General features: G+C 41.1%; 1 protein-coding gene across 1 annotated transcript in view; it reads right to left on the bottom strand.

The window, feature by feature from the left end:
- The window catches only part of megf10 (multiple EGF-like-domains 10), a 140,220-nt gene that overhangs the window by 33,317 nt on the left and 85,944 nt on the right, over window positions 1–20,959 (bottom strand). The window contains exons 6-8 of the mRNA XM_049603992.1: window positions 11,793–12,039; window positions 7,256–7,376; window positions 6,450–6,586 (exon numbers count right to left, since the gene is read on the bottom strand). Of these exons, the coding sequence (XP_049459949.1) occupies window positions 6,450–6,586; window positions 7,256–7,376; window positions 11,793–12,039 (505 nt within the window). The remainder of the gene's footprint in view (window positions 1–6,449; window positions 6,587–7,255; window positions 7,377–11,792; window positions 12,040–20,959) is intronic.

The following is a 20,959-nucleotide window of genomic DNA, read 5'->3' as shown; positions in this document are numbered from 1 at the left end:
CTCAGGCTTGCATTGGACCAGCCCCTAGTTAGGCTGATGTAGGCCTAGTCTGCCAGGGGACTGCCTATGTTACACTGAGCCCCTTCTGTCCCTCTCTCTCTCTTCATTTGTTAACATGCATGTCCTGTTACTGCATCTCACTAACTCAGCGTCTCCACTGGAGTCTTTGTGCTCCACTGTCTCGCAGGTTCCCTCAGATCGCGGTTGCGCCTGGATCATGGGTCGTGGTTGCACTGCTGCTGTGGCCCTGTCTGATGCCTGCTCTTTTGCTATGATTATTATCAGGCCCATATGGAATCTGTGCCTGCCTCTGCAGATTTTAGGAAAATAGATGCTGCTTGTAAAACTCAGAATGTTGTCACTGTCTCCTCCATTTTCTTGTGCCTGTGTGTGACTACTGTGTGTTGCATTCACTTAGCATTAAAGTCAAAGTATGTGGTGTAGTAGGAAGAAATGTAAAAAATAGGATTTACTGTTAATGGATTGTTAATAGATTGTTAATAATTATTTTAGCCTGCTTGAGGTAATTGTGTGTGTAATTGTGTGAGGCCATTCTTGGCCCAAAACAATTGTTATCATAAATGAATATTTACTATCACATTTTGAGCAACAAAAAAAAAAAAAAAAAAAAAAAAGAAGAAGCAAATTATTATTAGCACATACATATGCTTTCATATATTGATATATACTTACATATACTGTCATAAACTATTATTATTATTATTATTATCATTATTGTTATAGTTGTTATTGGGTGTGGTTACATGATGGCTTCTCATTCGGAATGAAATAAATCTGAATGAAAACATTCAGAATTAAAGTTTTTCCAGTTAGTTTACATGGGAAATATTTATTCTGAATGAAGGTTTACACAGGAGATCAGTTTAATCGCCTTTTAATCGCCTTTATTCAGGTCTGTGCAAGGTTTGGAGCAGGGAAGGTTTCTAATTGGATAGGGGGCGGGGTGGCTGTTATGTGTTTATGTTTACCAGAAGAAAACACTGTAGTCCTCATTCTGGATAACAAGATGCTTGACAACGCCGTTCTTAGTGCCTTTTCGGGCGTGTTTTGCTTACATTCTTGAAGCAGCAGTACAACAACAACCTTGTTCTGCTCATGCTTCATTTGTTGAGGAGGAGAAGGGAGGTAGAAGGTCGAAGAAGGGAGATAGAAGATCGTGCTGCCATCTTGTCACGCGCGCGCTATATACATCATCGCACCAGAAGCGCAAGCAAACGAGCATGCGCAGAAAGACCGGAATGAACTTAAAGAGGAATGAGTGTATTCAAGTGCGAGAAAGTCTTTCATTCGGAATTAGAAACGGAATATTCCAGCCCCTTACATCGGAATGAATTTTCAATCGCATTGGCCATTTTCATTCCGAATTTGGTGTTTACAAGATCACTTTTAATAGGAATGAACTTTCATTCCGAATGAAAAGGGAATTAAACTGTCCATGTAAATGCACTCAGTGTTGTTGCTGTGCATCTTTCTCTCTCTCTATCTGAATGTATCATTTTGTTATAGGGATTACTGTCATGTTATCATGTTGATCTGTTCTGTACACTTCTGTCCGTCCTAGAAGGTGGATCCCTCCTCAGTTGCTCCTACTGAGGTTTCTATCATTTTTTCCCTTGTTAAAGTTTTTTTTTGTGGGACTGGAATGGGAATTTAAATTTAAATAAATAAAACCAATGCTGGGCGGCACAGTGTTGTAGTGGTTATCACTGTTGCCTCACAGCAAGAGAGTTCCTGGTTCGATCCTGGGTGTGGGAGCTCTTCTGTGTGGAGTTTGCATGTTCTCCCTGTGTCAGCGTGGGTTTTCTCCGGGTACTCCGGCTTCCTCCCACAGTCCAAAGACATGCAGATTGGGGACTAGGTTAATTGATGACTCTAAATTGTCTGTAGGTGTGCCTGTGTGTGACTGAATGTGAGTGTGAGTGGTTGTCTGTCTCTACATGTCAACCCTGCGATAGTCTGGCGACCTGTCCAGGGTGTACACCGCCTCTTGCCCAATGTCAGCTGAGATAGGCTCCAGACTCCCCGCGACCCTCAAGAGGATAAGCGGTTAGAAAAAGGATGGATGGAAAACCAATGCTACTACTAAAAGCAATAATATTAACAATTTAGTCAGGCACTGTAGTTACACTCAAACAGGAGCAGAGACAGAATTAGTATTCAAATTATTTATTTATCTTAGTATTATCAGAGATATTGGATAAAGCGAGATACCCCACTCAGCTCACTTCCTGATTCAATGACGTCAGCGCCACGCCCCCGTAGGAGACTTGCGGCAGCTCTGAATGTATTGTCGTCAATGAGGAAAATGAATGTGATCACAATTTATGGTCAATTCTTTCACCCTATAGTAAGTAAATATTGGGTTCGTTTTCCACAAACCACACATCTTACCAACATTCTGACACTAAAGCTGCATTTTTCATCCACACAGATCAAGAGAAAATTGACTTTGATTGAACCCTGTCTGTCTCAGAAAACAAGTTCTCGCGAGATCTTGTGATCTTGATAAACAGGTGGTAAAATTACAGCGCTTATTTACCGCTAGTAATAAATAAAAAATGCCCAAGCTTTGTGCAACAATAGGCTGCAATAATAGGACACTTAGGAGACAGGAAGAGTAACCGTTTTCTTAACATTGGATAAGCCTATGGTGGGGTATCTCCTTTATCCAATATCTCTGGTATTATTAGCAAAATATACTTAAAGTAACAAAAAGTAAATGGCCCCTGTGAGTGATTATTACTACATATACCAGCACATTATTGGATTGTTATTGTGTAGTGTGGCCTCTCTCCAGGTCTCCATGGTGGAGAGGAGGTCATGTGGCTCAGGTTCTGTCTGTCTGTTAAAGGTTTTTTGGGGAAGATTTTCTTTTTCTGAATCAAAGGTATAGAGAGAGAGGGTGCTCTACAGGTTGTGAGATTTGTAATATTGGGCTATATAAATAAAATTGACTTGATTTGACTTATTGTGTAATTTTTATGTGTAAGCAGGTTTTACTGTTGTAGCTGGTCAAGGCAGAGCTTGTTTGAACTACTTTTTATATTGTTTTATCTGAAAAAAAAAGTCTGCAAAAATGTATCATATTTAATGAACTGATAATTGGTTTTGCACATTAGGGGCTCTAGTTTCCCGGCACAGCGCAGGGTGGCGCAGGGTGGCGAAGCCCGCGCAGAGCTAGTTTCGAGCAGCACAACCCGAGGTGCGCTCGGTTTTGGCAGACCAAGGCGCGCTGAGATGGGTGTGGCGGCGCAGCAGGGGGAGGTGTCGACAGATCCAGCTTGGCGCAGTGACAGTTTCGTGCCAAAACGCTACGCCGAAGGTGCGCTAAAAGCTCGCCAGCTGAAACCAGGTCTACTGTCAGCGCAGGCGGAGCGCAGCCGGTGTAAGCCGAAGTTTGGCTGACCGGCGGAGAGTGCGCACACGTCACCAAAACCTCACAGGCAGGTTTCCAGAATGTCAGGAACATTAATAATGCAATAAATACTAAAAAAAACACTATTCAATGCAACTATCTGCAATCAGCACATAAATGTATCTCTACATCGACTGTCCCGTCACATCTGATGTCAGATCAAAGGGGATTGGCACCGTTTGGCATGTTTGGCGCACGTAATGGAAACCCAACCTGATTTGATTAAACAGCTGCAAACTAATGAGTTCACATCCCTCTCAGCCAACCACAGAGAGCGCAGGCGCGCATGAGAGAAACGCAACATTGATTTACAATTGTGGTGACCTCCTCCCAGGCTACCTTTGCATCATCAGCCCGTGGAGGTCTGCTCGCAGTTCTGTATATTCGGACACTGCGAGTTTGGACCTCCCGGACCAAAACATCAGTTTCCTCCTGGGAGAAGTTTGGCCGTCTGACGCTGCTGCTCTCTTCTGCCATGGCGAATTGAGTAAACTCTCATTACACCTCGCATGGCGCATTTAAGGGCGAGGAGTGGGGCTCATTTGATTGGTGTGATGTGTGTAAAACCCACTCCACGCCTTCTCTCCTCCCTCTTTCCGACTTACGCAGGTAGGAGGGACTGAGGTGGGAAAGAGGAGTAGCTGCACCAGGCGCACGGTGTGCCAAACTTGCAAAATCCGCCTGGCCACACCCAGTTGGCGAAGCGCAGGTGCGCTGCGCCCCTGCCTCGCCCGGTCTGCGAAACTAGAGCCAAAGATCTCAAACTTCAAAGTAACTAGTGAATAGAAAGTACAATATTTGCCTCTAAAATATGGAGTAGTAGGCGGGTTATGAGACACTAGGCCTCGGAAGAAGAAGATGATGAAGAGGAAGAAGACATACTTTATTGATCCCTGAGGCAAAATTCAAAATTTTCACTCTGTTTTTATCTGCACACACATGGATAAACAGGACCTATACATACAGTGAATGGTGGGATGTCAGAGTGAGGGAGCTGCCCTTGCCACTCATGGATGGGTGCCCCAGGCAGTCGGGAGTTTGATGCTCAGGAGGCAAGCTGGCACCTCTCCAGCTGCAAGTCAACTTGGTCCATGCAGGGGCTTGAGCTGGTGACCCTCTGGTTCCCAAGCGAAGTCCCTGTGGACTGAGCTACTGAGCCCCATGCTCGCAGATACGTAAAAGTGCTTTAATAAGTATTTGGGACAGCAGGATGGTGTATGTGTGACTAAGTCAAAATAAACTACAGTGTGTGTGTTCATGGTAATGAAGGAAAATGTCACCCCGCGCAACAGCGGGGCTCATTTTAATAGTGTAGCTGTATGGCAGAGCAGAAGCAGATAAATGTGATGGTCGCTGAATTTTGTCCACTTGGAAACCTCACATGCTGGAAAGTGTGTTGCATTATGACAATCAGCAGCCACAAGCTTTATTGTCACCTACCATATCTCATGTGGTGATGTAAATGTCACCTAATTTTGTGGTGAAACATCAGAAAGACACAAGAAAATAAATTAAAAGGGCAAATCTTGTGACACCCTTAGCCCCTCCTGATGACATCCTTTACTTTAGAGGCTTTTTCAGACAGTGAGTGGTTGCTGCTGTGGTATTCTGTACTTTGAATGGGTGCTGAAGTGCTTGTGGAAAACTATGCGGGGGACATCAAATTACAGGGAAACATCAATCCTGTGTGTCACTGCTTACATTCCAGCTTTTGAAAGCAAAACTGGTGTTTCATATTTCATTCATGAAAGGAATTATGATGAATATGCTGTCAGATACATTAGAATTATAAAAGAAATTACGTCAGATTGATGCAGTCATATAACAAATACAATCTTATTGTTGTTGCTATTTATTTCTATTATCACTCTACTAATTATGTTATAAAACTCACAACTTCTACTTCTGGCTGTAGTTTTGTGGTGCTGTGTGTTTGCACTGTGTGGCCCTGCACCATCCAGACAACAATCCTCCTTCCAAGAGAAGCTCTCTCCATTTATTGAGCCGTTGTTATCATATTTCACTGTGATTGGCTTATTTGTGTCAAAACTAAGTGTTGCAAAATAGCAGTTGCACTTGGAGATGCCCACACACTATGTGTACATAAGCTCTACCACCTTTCTCTGGTTGTTATGGCTGTGCCATTCAATTAGGGTCCTAAATATTGCTCAGTACACATGGATGTGGAGAAATGAGTTTCAATACTTGTGATAATTGTATATTTCATGATATATAAATAAAATTATATTTGTATGATGATCTGTGAGGCATTTATGGTGTTCACAAATACATTATCTATTCTGAACAAATGTAAACAATTTCACAAATGAATGCATGGTTGATGTGTCACAGTGAATGTCAATGAATGTGAAGCTTAACTTATAGGGACGGTTCACCCCAATATTTAAAATCCACGTTTTCCCTCTTATCTGTAGTGATATTTGTCAGTCTAGAATAGATTTTTGGTGTAAATTGCTGAGTGTTGGAGATATTTGCTGTAGGGATATCTGTCTTCTCTCCAGTATAATGGAACTAGATGGCACTTGGCTTGTGGTGTTCAAAGTGCCAAAAAAAAAGGAAAAAAACAAACAAACTCAACAGCAATGTCTTTTTCTAGAAATCATGACCCGACTACTCAAGATAATCCCCAGACCTTGTTGTGAGCAGTTTGATGAACAAACTATTTTCTTTCTACAAAACTACACGACCAACAGTATCACTGCACAGAAGGACGCGCTCATTTACTGCTAGCTCACCTAGTACCACTGAGTTAGCTAATGTTACAGCTCAGCTGAGGAGGACATCATTTCCATCTTATGCTGTCATAGATTTAGACTTAGACTTCATTGTCTCAGAAGGGAAATTCTTTTCCCCAGCACTGTACATTATCAAACAACGGCAAATACATAGCACACAGTAAAAACATGGACAACATCACAGTAACAACACAGATAGGAGTGCACAGTCATGTGCTGTATAGTCCTGTATGGTACATTGTAAAGGCTGCTCTCACCGCTCTCCTGTGTATCCAGGGCTGCAGAGACACTGTCCAGTAGACAACACACAGAAACCGTTGTTGTGACACTGACATTCCTGCGAACAGTTTTGTCCAAATCTCCCCTCTGGACATGGCTGACCACACACTGTACCCTGCACACAGCAACATACACACAGTATCTGAACTGATGATCATGTGAAAAGCTTTTACACCTCAAATCTCTGAATAAGTGCCTTTGTGTTTTCTAGTCCTACTGGTGTATGTGAAAAAGAAGAAACTCATTTTCCTAATCGCACAGCTCCCTTCTCTGTGTTGTAACTTCAAACTCTTGCTGACAAGAACTAAGGGCTCCCTTTTTATGACCTCAACATAGTGATTTCAGGAGACTGATAGTCATGTCTGTTGTCTTTCTTAGAGCCGTTGTTGAATCTCTGTGGGCCTTGAACTTTATCAAATATGTTAAGGGAGCTGCTCATTGCTTCACACATATCATGCCTTTATCTTCTCTGGTTCAGCTCATACTGACATGTTGTCAGAGGACAGCATGTCGGAGGATTTACCTGCTCTTGTTCACCAACCTAATGAGGCTTCTCTCACGCCTACTCTGCTGCTAAATTCTGTTAGGTCCTTAGCACCTTTGACTTCCCTTAGATAGTTTATTAACAATATTGTTCATTCATTTAAAGTAATTTTGCTCATGTTATATACTACAGTACAGATATTGTGCCGCTGTGTACTCTAAACACAATCATTAGGAGTATGAATGACAATAAGCTGTTCTTTCAATGAGTTTAAAATTAAACACAGTTGTAGGTGTGTACCATCCATCCTGCAGGACAGGAGCACTCTCCCGTCACATGGTGACACACTCCTCCATTCTGACATGGACATCTCTCCTCACACTGCTGCCCATGTTTCCCTGGAGGACACAGGTCTTCACAGCTAGGAAGAAAAAGACAAAAGCATAATTTTTAAAGGTCATATAAGTTAAGTTTAAGTAACCATCATAAAACTTGCTTCAAAGATGTAAAAGTTTGTCATGTCACGTTCATTTTCTCATCCAAAGCCAGTATTTTCATTGTCATTTGATTTGTTGATTTTATATTATTAATGAATGTATAAAATGTTAAATAACTCTGAAAACTCTGACAGTCCAAAACCATAAGATGTTTATTTTAAAATGATATAATATAACACAAAGACCATAAGCAAATCCTAATATTTTGAATTTGTAGTTGGTAACTTTTATCATTATTTTTTATTTATTATTTGCAGACACTGCCCTTATGTTTACACAGTACTAAATGAGACTCATAATCTGTGAAAAAAACATCACATTCCTCTACCTAATCTTAGTGCTCTGATGGCATTATAGCACATGAATGCAAACAACTAATCAGAGCTGAGGATGTTGCTGATGCAGCTGTCAATCATGTCAATCAACTGTGGTCAATTGTTAAACTAGGCAGTGCTGATTAAATATGAATAAAAATTCTGTTACTGCATTTTAAATTTGTCACCTGAAATGTTTTCGGAAACATATTTTAGTGACTGTTTAGCTGTAAAATGAGAAGTTTGTGATGCTATGTTGAAAACAGTCCAGTCGAAACAAAAAAAAACGCCCACTGGCTGGAGCAATCTTTCTGACTTTATAGCTAAACAGTCACCGAAATATTTTTCTGGAAACATTTGAGGCAGCAAATAGGCAATGCAGTAACAGAATCTTCATATTTGATCAATGCTGCTTAGTTTGAAAGTTTGATCTCAGTTCATGAGCAGTGACTGACATAAAAGACAGCTGCACCTAAGACTCTGGCTCTGATTGCTTTTGGTTCACCGCAGTAGATTCTTGCAAATGCCCTTAGAAGCAGTTGGAGGAAACATTATTTATTTCTCCAGACTATCTGTCTCATGTACGTCTTTCAAAACACAGTGACAGTTTCAGCAAATATAACGAATGGCCAGTGGTGGGATTTTTGGTTGACGCATGATTTATTAATCAACTGATTGTTTCAGCACTAATGGTAATGTAGACTTTAAAAAGTGACATTAAGGTGTGGTTAGACGATGATGTTCTGTGTGATAAGGTATTACAGTGCTGTATATCTCTGATAATCATAATTTATTCTTTAACCTTGAATTTTTCAAAATTACTTTACATGGAAATTTCACGTAAATAACCTTCCCACCTCAAACTCATTCACATCCTGAAATAAATAACTTCCAGATAAGAGGTAACAGAAACTAAAATTACTGCCTTGCGTTTGTATGCCTCTTTGAACCAGTCAAGTTGCAGCTACAATTTCCATCCATGTTTGTGAAAACTTGGATGCTTCACACACATCCTCCCCATGGCAGCACAGAAGATCTATACAATCAGCACAGTTTCAAGGTGGACACCAAAGTGAAGCTGACCTGACCTTTAATGCTTTGGATATACAATGTCAACACTTTTATCCTATTAGACATTTGGGTGAGATACTATCATAATTAGTGGATGAATTCTTGAGATATGGCCAAAAAACATGTTTCATGAAGCCACGTGACCTTGACTTTTGACCACCAAAATCTAATCAGCTAATTATTTTAAGTCCAAGAAGACATTTGTGCCAAATTTGAAGAAATTTCCTCAAGGCGCTCTTGACAAATCACGTTCACAAGAATGCGATGGATGCAAGGTCACAGTAACCTTGACTTTGACTACCAAAATCTAATCAGTTTATTGATGAGTCAAAATGGACATTTGTGCCAAATCTGAAGATATTCCCACAAGGTATTCTTGAAATGTCACTTTCAAAAAATGCAATGGATGAGGTTGCAGTGACCTTGACCTTTAACCACCAAAATCTAATGAGTTCATCCCTGGGCCCAATTACACATTTGTGCCAGATTTAAAGAAATTCCCTCAAGGCGTTCTTGAGATATGGCGTTCACGAAAAAGCGAAGGACAGACAATCCAAAAACATAATCACCCTCATTTATCAATCTATCTCAAAAACCAGCGCAGATCCCAGTGTGAAAAAAGTTTTATGATAGGATTTGCGTAACACATTCTTATCTCGCCAGTCACAGCATAGGAATTACTGGTTGTTCGTAAATGTATCCCATCCCAATATAGTTTATGCCATGGAGAGATATCGTACAGCCAAGAAGAGAAACTTCTCTAAGATAGAAATGGAAACCCTGACATCCCAGATCAAATTTCAATCAATTTAATCACCTAGGCTACTATTATTTAAATAATCGCACTGTTGAAGAGTTCATTTATTTCTTTTTAATGATGTTTTAATGATAAATGACATAAACATGCTTAGGTTTGTCAGTGTTTAAAAACAAAGAAAAGTTTCAGATAGAGCTAGACACGAGCGTTTTCATCATTCGGTCAGCCTGGAAAAGGAGCCAGGCAACTGCGAGCTGTGAGAGAGTGTGCATGTCCATATGGTGACTATACATTTTTTAAGGTGACTAATATGTGGCTGCAAATAGATAGATGTCAGTCAGAATACTGTCTAATAACAATTGTTCAGCTGAGCCAGATTTACTGCTGCACCGCAAATCCAGCTGACTCAAACTTGGGCACACGAGCTGAGACCTGATCATACGCTCTGCTCACATCCCCATTGATAAATGCCGATCTTAAATGCTAACCCTACGCCCAGTTTTGTATCGTACATTTTTTTCATAAATGAGGGCCAATGCCTCTGGACACAGCTGTCACTGGTGTGGAGGTATAAAAATATCCTTACATATTCCTGTTACACGTCAAATGGGAAAGGAAAAGCGAAAGTTACTGATATAGGATTCCTTCACTGATCTGTCGGGTATAATCATACTGTCAGGACTTAACATTGGTCTATACAGATGTTATTTTGAGTATCTTCAGGTTCCACAACAAACAATATGTGTGACTTTACTATAAGTAACGACTAAATTAAAACATTGTGATGCTGGTAACAGTGAAATCTTAGATAGCAAAGAGCCCTCTGTGCTTTTTAATTTATTTATCCTTTATTTAACCAGAAAGGTCCCACTGAGATACAATATCTCTTCCACAAGAAAGTCCTGGGGCTATATTCATAAAGCTTCCTAGTAAAAAGACTTGCTCCAAGTCACAGAAAATCCTGAGAAAATTATGACATTTTCTTAGAATTTCCCCTTACAATTAAGATCCTGGTAAAAATAAAAGTTATTAACTAAGCATCTTAACCTTTAACAGAGCTCCTTAAATAAAAAAAAAAAAAAACTGTTATGAGTAGGTAAAAAGACTTTTAAGAGGCTTAAGAGCTTCTTACGCAGAGGAGAAAATGGTGGAAAGTCAAAGATGAAGGAGAAATATTCTCCAAACGCTGAATCAGTGATAATGAAACGCTACAAATTAGACTGTGCAGAGATAATGTTTATGGTTGATCTCATCAGAGATGCACTCACATGTCTTACCCAATGCAGTAATGATAAAACAGTAGAAATAAAATGATCACAACACTGAGATATTTGGCAACTGGAAAAATGAAGCAGTGCAGCAGTGATGACTGTCTCAGAAAGAATGTCTAAACCTTCCATCAGTAGCGGTCAAACAATCATAGCGCTTTCACAGCCTAATATTGTGACGCAGTTCCTTCCCACTGATTGCAAGAACTCAGCGCATCTGTATTTTAAACTTTTTATTTTAGTGCCCACCTTGACCAGGTGCTGTATTCACAAGCATTATGAGAATACTTTCAGAGTGCTCCTAACTAGCCATAAAATTTCTAGCAAGGAGTCCTATTTTAGGAGTGATGTAGGAAAATTCTCTGAGCAAGGAAGGGACAGAATTTTTTGACCTTAGTGAGGAGCAGTGATTGACCCTGTTGCTAGGTATGATGCATTCTTTAAAAGATGTGATTGGTTGCCCGTATGTGAGCCTGAGCCTCCGCTCTCTTGAAAGCTGGCACAGAATAGACACAAGAGTTGCACTCAGCACCCGACCTCGTGTTTTCCAGGCAGTTAAAGATGTGGCATGTGTACTGCCCCTAAAATGACATGGAAATCTCACTTCTTACAGTACAAGACCTTTAAGGTCTAACTGAGCCCAACTGATCACTAGTCATGAGACTCCTTGTTCCAGTCTGACTTGGTCTCTTTAGTAACTTGTTTTGAGTCGAAAAAAGATGAGCTCATACTCTGGCAAAGGCTCTTCAGAAACTGGCTTTGGAAAGACATTTTTATGCATGTTAACATATCTAGCAACATGGAATACAAAACTGAGTGCTACCCAAGCAGAAAAAGTGTTTCTCAATGGGCCCTGAGCTTTTACTTTTAAGTCACTGTTGAAATTGGAAGCAGGAAACAGATTCTCACACATTCTCTCCTTCAACTTACAAAGCTCCAGTGTATCCTGGTGAACACTTGCATTCTCCAGTAACGTGGTGACAAGCGGCTCCATTCTGGCACTGGCATTTCTGCTGGCATCCGTTTCCATAGGTGCCCACTTCACACTGGGCCTCACAGCGCCAGCCTCTGTATCCAGGAGTGCAGATACAGGCTCCGGTGATTGGGTTACACAGTGCGCCGTTCTGGCACTGACATCTGTTACTGCAGTGGGGACCCCAGTGGTTACTGTCACATGCTGAGGAGAAGGGAAAGAAAAGAATCAAGATTTAGTTGATCTTGCTTCACATGTATCACAGCACAGGTCACAGGCTATCATTTGTGATTGTTTGCAAGTTTGCAAAGAACAACCTTTTTACACTACTGCTGGATCTGCTTCCAAAGGACCCAGCTTTGAATGCTGCTCAAAGGATAAGGCTGGTGTTACATGCTATATTTTGTAGGGCTTCTTTGTGTTCTTTTAGGTTATGTGCTGATTTTACCTTATTGATGATCAAAACCATGAAAGGGCCAAACACAAGAGGCAAAATTCATGACCTCCTGTCCTCAGATGGTACCTATCTTCCCTCAAACACAACTGTAAGACCGAATATATATTTAGATTGCTTCTCCCCGATTTCTCCTCAACACCTGGCCGCAGTGATTTCTTCATCTAAATCATCAACGTGTCTCTTAGACCCCATCCCAACTAGGCTACTTAAGGAAGTCTTACTTTTAGTTAACACTTATTAGACATGATCAATATATTCTTATTAACAGGCTATGTACCACAGTCCTTTAAGGTAGCTGTAATTAAACCTCTCCTAAAAAAGCCCACCCTGGATCCAGAGGTGTTAGCCAACTATAGACCAATATCTAATCTTCCCTTTATGTCAAAGATCCTTGAGAAAGTAGTCGCAGACCAGCTGTGTGATTTTCTCCATGATAATAATTTATTTGAAGAATTTCAGTCAGGATTTAGAGTGCATCATAGCACTGAGACAGCACTAGTTAAAATTACAAATGATCTTTTGATTGCTTCAGACAAAGGACTCGTCTCTGTACTTGTTTTATTAGATCTTAGTGCGGCGTTTGACACTACTGACCATCAAATTCTGCTACAGTAGGGTGACCATATTTTGATTTCCAAAAAACACTCGGCCGGCCACGACATAGCCTACACATAGCCGGCACGGTGGTGTGGTGGTTAGCACTCTCGCCTCACAGCAAGAGGGTTGCCGGTTCGATCTCGGGCGTGGGAGCCCTTCTGTGTGGAGTTTGCATGTTCTCCCCGTGTCAGCGTGGGTTCTCTCCGGGCACTCCGGCTTCCTCCCACAGTCCAAAGACATGCAGACTAGGGGACTAGGTTAATTGGTGACTCTAAATTGTCCGTAGGTGAGTGTGAATGGTTGTTTGCCCTGTGATAGTCTGGCGACCTGTCCAGGGTGTACCCTGCCTCTCGCCCGATGTAGCTGGGATAGGCTCCAGCCCCGCGACCCTCAAGAGGATGAAGCGGTTAAGATGTATGGATAGAAAATTCAGTTATATTACAAAATAATATCTCTCAAAGACAGAAGTTCAGATAGGCCCCAATAGGGGACACATACACACACTAGAACGTGGTGATCCGAGCCCGACAGTACCCGACAGGTTGGTCAGAAAAGTAGCTATAAATTGTATTCGGGCTCGGGTCGGATTCGGTCAGCTTTCAGTGAAAATATAGTGTAAAAATAAATAAAATTCTACTGTCTGTCCTGTTTATTGCTTGGGCACTGTTATTTACGTGACAACACCTGAACATAACACACACAGACACACACTGGCTGTTTGTTTCTACCTCTCCCCTCACTGGAAGTCTCGGACCTCCAGCCGCCCGCCTCCGCCTCGATTAAACGCTGAAAATAAAATAAAAGAGGGAGACAGGTTTTTCCTATTTTGTCTTATTTTGTTTTATTTCTCCCTCTCCTCTCGCTAGAAGCGTCGGACCTCCTGCTTCCCGCTCCCGTCTCAAACACGGAGGTCTCCCTCTCCGCAGCTGAGCACCCACAGCGCACGCCTGGCCTGTTAAATAGCCTCAACCGTAACAACTGTGTGACACAAACTCAGTGCTTTGGTTATAAATAATGTCGCGCTCGGTTCGGGTTCGGACAGAAATATGCTGCCCGTGCCGCACTCTAACACACACACACAAACACACAGAAAACCGGACATTATCATCAGTTTATAAAATCCCCCCGGATGCCCCGGACGGGACATGAAACGTGGACATGTCCGGGCAAAAGAGGACGTTTGGTCAGCCTATGCTACAGAGACTGGAACATTTAATTGGTCTAAAAGGTTCTGCACTAAGCTGGTTTATATCTTATTTATCTGATCGTTTTCAGTTTGTTCACGTTCATAATGAAACATCCTTACGCACTCCATATGCTTCCTTTAGGTAACATCACTGGAAATCACTCTGTAAATTTCCATTGTTATGCAGATGATACACAGTTGTATTTATCGACAAAGCCAGAAGAAACTAATCAATTAACTAAACTTCATAATTGTCTTAAAGACATAAAACTTGGATGAGCACCAATTTCCTGATGTTAAATTCAGACAAAACTGAAGTTATTGTTCTTGGCCCCAAACAACTCAGAGACTCTTTATCTGATGACATAGTTTCTCTAGATGGCATTGCTCTGGCCTCTAGCACTACCGTAAGAAACCTCGGAGTAACATTTGATCAAGATTTGTCTTTTAATTCTCATTTAAAACAAACCTCACGGACTGCGTTTTTTCATCTGCGTAATATTACTAAAATTAGGTCTATCCTGACCCAAAAAGATATCGAAAAATTGGTTCACGCTTTCGCTACCTCTCGGCTGGATTACTGTAACCCCCTATTAAGTCTTTAAAAACTCTCCAGCTAATTCAGAATGCAGTGGCACATGTTCTTACAGGAACTAAGAAACAAGATCATATTTCTCCTGTTTTAGCTTCTCTGCACTGGCTCCCTGTAAAATCCAGAATTGAATATAAAATCTTACTGTTAATTTATAAAGCTCTCAACGGTCAAGCTCCGTCATATCTTAGAGAGCTCATAGTGCCATATTATCCCACCAGAACACTGCGCCCTGAGAATGCAGGGTTACTCATGGTCCCTAAAGTCTCCAAAAGTAGATCAGGAGCCAGAGCCTTCAGCTATCAGGCTCCTCTCCTGTGGAATCATCTTCCTGTTGCGGTACAGGAGGCAGACACCGTCTCCACATTTAAGACTAGATTTAAGACTTTCCTTTTTGATAAAACTTATAGTTAGGGCCTTGCTAACTCGACCATACTGCATGTCACTAACTCTGCTTCTTCTCCAGAGCCTTTGTGCTCCACTGTCTCTCAGGTTAACTCATATTGCAGCGGTGCCTGGATAGTGTGACGTGTGTGGTTGTGCTGCTGCCGTGGTCCTGCCAGATGCCTCCTGCTGCTACTGTTATCATTAGTCATACTTCTACTGTTATTATACACATATGATTATTGTCACATATGTATACTATCAGATATTAATATATACTTTCAACATATTGTACCACAATAGCCAGAATTATAATTATAATATTATTACTTTCAAATTCAAATTGATACTGAGGGGCTGTATTGAGGGGATATATTGTATGTAATGCACAACTGTGCCACCAGAGGTCAGTCTCTAGTGGTGGAACAGGCAGCTGAGCTAAGAAAGAAGGGGACTATGAGTCGTCAGGATAACGTTACAGGACTAGTAAAAAGCTGGCCAGCAATAGCAGAGAAACAGTCAAGAAAAACAGTACGTAAAGCCAGCATTTTGTCACATTGGACCCATTAAGTTAAGGGTTTATCTTGACCAAGGATCAAGTTGGTGATTGTTGGAACAGTGGAAAGACAAAGATAATTTTGGTGAGTTTTATAATGTTTCTGTCAAGTGAAGTGTTTTTTACAATTAGTTAACAAGGCAATTAAGCTAATCTTAGTTTAGTGAAAGAGAGAAACTTGAGTTCAGGAGGTAAACTGTTGTTCATATATATTTTTTGTTTAATATGGAGAAAATAATGTTAAACAAATTCCATCATATAATGTATGCCCCAGTGAAATGTTAGGGAGGTATGAAGGTACTGCGTGAAAAAATAGATACTGCCCAAGCCTATTTGTTTGTCTGTCACTCAAAAATTTCTGACAACAATGTCCTGTCTTTTAAAAAGGATACACAATTGTATGTATCTCTTTAACCATGTGGCAATATCTCCAGACTTATATTTTCTGATATTAGGAGGTGGATAGCACAGTTGCCATTTTCTGCAACCAAATCAACTAAAGTTATTTATTTTGAGACTTACATTAATTTGACCAACTATCCAAGGTAGTGCTATCATGCTCTTGAGGCCAAGGACTGCAGTGAAAAGAAAAATATTTTCAACTTTTTTCCCTTATCTGATCAGTTTCTGATCTCAAGAAAGTTATACATGCTTTTATTTTCTGCTCAGCTGGACATCTGCAACTCTGGCCTAAGCCACAAGTCAGCTGCTCGCCTCCATCTCATTTAAAATGCTGCTGGGGTTTTAAGAAACGTTAGGAAATCTGATTGCATCCTTTTCTTTTTTGCATTTGACTCCCTGTGGCTCAAGATTTTGCTGATATCTTTCAAGGCTTCCAACTCCCACTTACATTGTTTACATGTTAATCCATTATGAGCCACAGCGCACCCTGAACCAAATTTAAGATTTGACAGTGAGCTGTGTGTCACCACATCATCAATCAGCAAACTCTTGAAGCTGAAACCAAAGCTGACTCCTCATCACTGACATAAAAACCATCTGATTCTACAAGTAGCCAGAGACCCAATTACTCCCATTTACTGTACAGTCAGGCGAGCTACAACCTAAACCCACCTCATTAACCTTTGGTTGTTGGATTTCAGCCTTAATCAGGCCACACCTTATATACATGAGCAAGGTCTGCCATGTGTCTGGCCTTCCCATCACCACTTGCAATGGAAGCTTCACCATATGTAGCCACATTGAACTGGTAAAATCGAGAATGTGTTGGACCACATGTTTATTTTAGATGTCTTTCATCTTGTCACGTCATACCTTGCCACTGCCCACTCAAGGCCCGGCAATGACTGGGGGCAAAACAGAAGTGAGTCAGAGGTTTACAGTGACTGCCAGACCTTTCATTATGGGACTCTGCGTCATGGAAGTCTTTATTAAGTTCAGGGGAAAGTGAGATTTTTTACTAGGGAAAGAAAGACAGAAATTGAAGGTTTAGATAAGGACGTTAGAACTTACACTGTGAGTATTACTGTAGCACTGTAGCCAGCTAATGATTTAGCCATTAAAGGCTATACTATTATACTATTATTGTATGTTTATAGTTCAGTCAAGTCCACTAAAGTCAAAGAAAACTATTATGGCGGTATGGCTCTGTTCTGGGGCCTCTCTCCCTTTCCCTGGGCCTACGCAGAAAGCCTGAGGCTGACAGAGCACACCTCTCCGCTCTCCCATGCACCTATGTGGAGAGGCTAAGGCAGGGAGAGCACACCTCACCGCCCTTCATGTGCCTACGTGGAAAGCTCAAGGCAGAGAGGGCCCCCCTCTGCCCTTCCATGTGCATACTAGGAAACCCTGAGGCAGAGAGAGCAAACCTCCTGCAGAGACCATGAACAGAACACAGCCAGCATCAATGACAAACAGAAATGACATTGATAAAACAGACAGAACATGAAAAGGAGGAGCTAGGGTGGAGGTGGGTTGCAAAGCAGCTTGCAGAGGAAGCGGCAACAGTGGGCAGGCCAAAGCAGTTAAAACAGGGTGCCCTGCCAATTGGTTGCATAGAAAGGAATCATGTGATCCATCAGCGGACTCCTTTCCATCAGTCAGCTGCTCCATCAGTTGATTGGGCTGCTTGAGATCATCTAACATAGTTGGAATGTGAGCTAAGCTTGACATCGTGTCCCACCTGAACTAATGCTACACTCAATTTTTTCCAACACTTGGGCTGCGGTTGGAAAGTCCCTCCTATCGTCTATTCCTAATCACTATTCCTTGACCTCGGTGGGAAACGTCATGAAGTCAAGGAAAGATGAGTAGGAGAATTCATAAGGACTTAGGAAAAGAGAACCGCAGAGCTGAGAAAATCCAACCGCACTTATGCTGGGCTACGTCATTATGCGACGGCGGATGTCAGTGACATAGGTCGACCGTGGTGAAACTACAGTTTAGTTTAGATGGACTACAAAAAGCGCATCTCAGATACTCCGCCCCATGCCTACTTAATATGTTGCTTCATGCAGGCTCTATAAACGTGGACAGCACAGTGAAAAATATAACTTAATTACCAACGTCTGAATTGAATTAAAAAAGACAGATAGGCAGTCACAAAACTGAAACGCTGAAAATGGTTGCTCACACTCACCCTCCTGAACCATTGTGATTATTTATGACAAATGTTCAAGTGTATGCAAGAGAGGCAAATATGTTAGGCTTACAAATCTACTACTGTACATATCATTCTTAAGTTGCAAACATGTTGAATTAAAAACATCACCTAAATAAAAATGTTTCATATCCCTTTTTCTTGAAAGACAAACTTCTGTCTTAATATGCCAATCAATCATCATCTGTCATTTGCTTACAATAGTTTAAAAATGACCACAAAACTCAGTAAACACCTTGAAATGTTGACATGATTGTGCCTTGAAGTTAACTTTTATTTTATTTTTTTAATTGTGTTTATTGGATTTGTCAGCATCTCTGACTGAAGAAAAATTAATTAATGATATTGCTAAAAGCTGACGATTCAACAACACTCAAATAGTGACATGAATAATGCACACTGAGCATATCTTACACCACAATATTAACTTGAATTTGGTAATGTTACAACAGTAGCGTGACGTTTATAGTTCGCATGGGTTTAACATATTGTTGAGAGTTTGGAACATATCACGTTACGCATATTACCAAGTTATGGCATGAGATGGGCAAAGCTTCATGTAACGGTGACTTACATGGTGATCTCAGTGACTTTTCAGTCATGTTGAGAGCCAGTTGTTCTTTTTCTTTACCTTTCGTCACTTCTTTCGTTCTTCCTCTTGTCCTACTTCTTTGGGTTTATTCGTTTGTCTCCGTGAACGGTCGGTCGCTTTAAATATTGCTCCCGCAAAGCATTGTGGGATTAAATTATCTCCTTTCCTATCGCTTAGGAAGGTCTGATGTATCCTATGCTAAAGGAGATCTGAAAGGAAGCATTGAACCTCCTTTCCTTAGTGTTTAGAGAATTCGAACAGCTCTTATCATGGCGGCCACTAAAATACCTCTGGGTCATTTCACTCAGCTAGGAACCTTCCTAAGCAAAAAAGACTTTCCGACCGCAGCCTTGTACTGGTTATGATAACATTATACTCACCAAAGCAGAAGTGGGACGAAGTCATTGTTTTGCACAAGTAAGTCTCAAGTCTTTGCACATAAGATCCAAGTCAAGTCCTAAGTCCTAAACTTTCAAGTCTCTTCCCAAACTCGTAAGACATTCGTTGTAAGACTGTTCTTTCTTCTTCTTCTTCTGTTTAAAGGAAATAAAAAGATGAATGTTAACGAAAGCTAATTCAAGAAATGAAGGGGAATGAGTTGATTTGGAGGAAACTTTTAAAATAACATACTTTTAATCTTTGGGCTCAAGTTGCAAGTCTTTTTTTATTTTTTCTAGTCAAGTCTAAAGTCACTAAATTTCTGACTTAAGTCCACAACTCTGCACCAAAGTAATTGATTGATTTCTTTCAGGGCACCAATCAAAGCACAAACTCAACAAACTCAGACAACCTCAGTCATATTTCTGCTTAAATGCTACATTCATGCTACACTAAATACTACAAACTACATAGCTTCTGTCAGTAAGTATTGTATATTGAAAATCACTGTATAGTTTTTGCACATTATCTTTGTCTTTTTTGTTATGCTGCTGTAATAGTTTACAATTTATTTCTATCTATCTATATTTGTTTATATGTATGTATGTATGTATGTATGTATGTATGAGTATGTAATACGGACGTGGCAGGCATTCGTTTGTTTGTCAGAAACTCTCCCATAAACCCACAGACTTTTACATGCACATTTTTTATGAAACACTTTTTGAAGCCTGGTTGTTTTAAATAATACTCTAATTAATAATTACTAATTAATAATTAATTAATAATTAAGAATTTTAGCAATCGGACATGTAGATTGCAAGAGAAAAGCTGAGCACACGCTCTGGTAGCCATGACTCCACAAACCTCACCATCGGGCTGTGTAAGCTGCATTGATCTCAGCAAGAGGGTAGTTGAGTTGGAGCAAAGAATCTCAACGCTCTACAAAACCAGGAGGCTGAAAGACACTTGGATGATCATATTCGGCTCTGCACAAGTCTCCACCACCACTGCCGAAGAGCTGGCTACCACCGCTCCCTACCCTGCCGATGCTGCTATTTCTTCGGCTACAATTCCTACTCCGCCCACTGCGACCACTCCAGCTGCTGATTCTGCTCTCACTCAGGTCACCGTCCCTAAGGACCCCTGACTCCAGCTTGGGGCTAAACCCAAAGCCCCGTCCAGCTCTACTCCATCACATCCACATCGTCAGCCTTGGGTTGTGGTCATGGCCGTAAAAAGAAGGGGGGGGGGGGGGCGCGCTCCTTTCCCTCTTTTCATACTCAAGCAAACCAAGACATCCAGTTGATAAATCGATATGATATCCTCGATTCAAATGAATATCCTCCATTAATCAGGAACCCGGAGCCTCCTCCATCTCACCACTGCAACTTGAGATCAGGTACCAGGCCAGTAACCTGCAAAGCTGCATCAGCCAGTGCCAAGTCCTCCATCAACACTTATTATTGGTGACGCCATAATCAGAAATGTGAGAGTCCACAGAGTGCATACACTCTCTTTCCCAGGCGCCATGCAACGTGACATCACTGATTAAGTCCCGGACATAATAAAATCTTAACACAAAATTGACACAATCGTCATACAGGTTGGAACAAATGACATTTAAAAACAGCGGTCCGAATTTTTAAAACAAGACTTTATCAATCCATTTAATGTTCTCAAACAGTCCCACAGTACAGTTTACATCTCCGGCCCCACACCGTTCAGTAGGTTGCTTAGCATAAATACTTGGCTGTCCACT

The sequence above is a fragment of the Epinephelus fuscoguttatus genome, linkage group LG18 (genome assembly GCF_011397635.1).
Source record: "Epinephelus fuscoguttatus linkage group LG18, E.fuscoguttatus.final_Chr_v1".
NCBI classification, from domain to species: domain Eukaryota; kingdom Metazoa; phylum Chordata; class Actinopteri; order Perciformes; family Serranidae; genus Epinephelus; species Epinephelus fuscoguttatus.
This window is presented reverse-complemented; position numbering and strand designations above follow the sequence as displayed.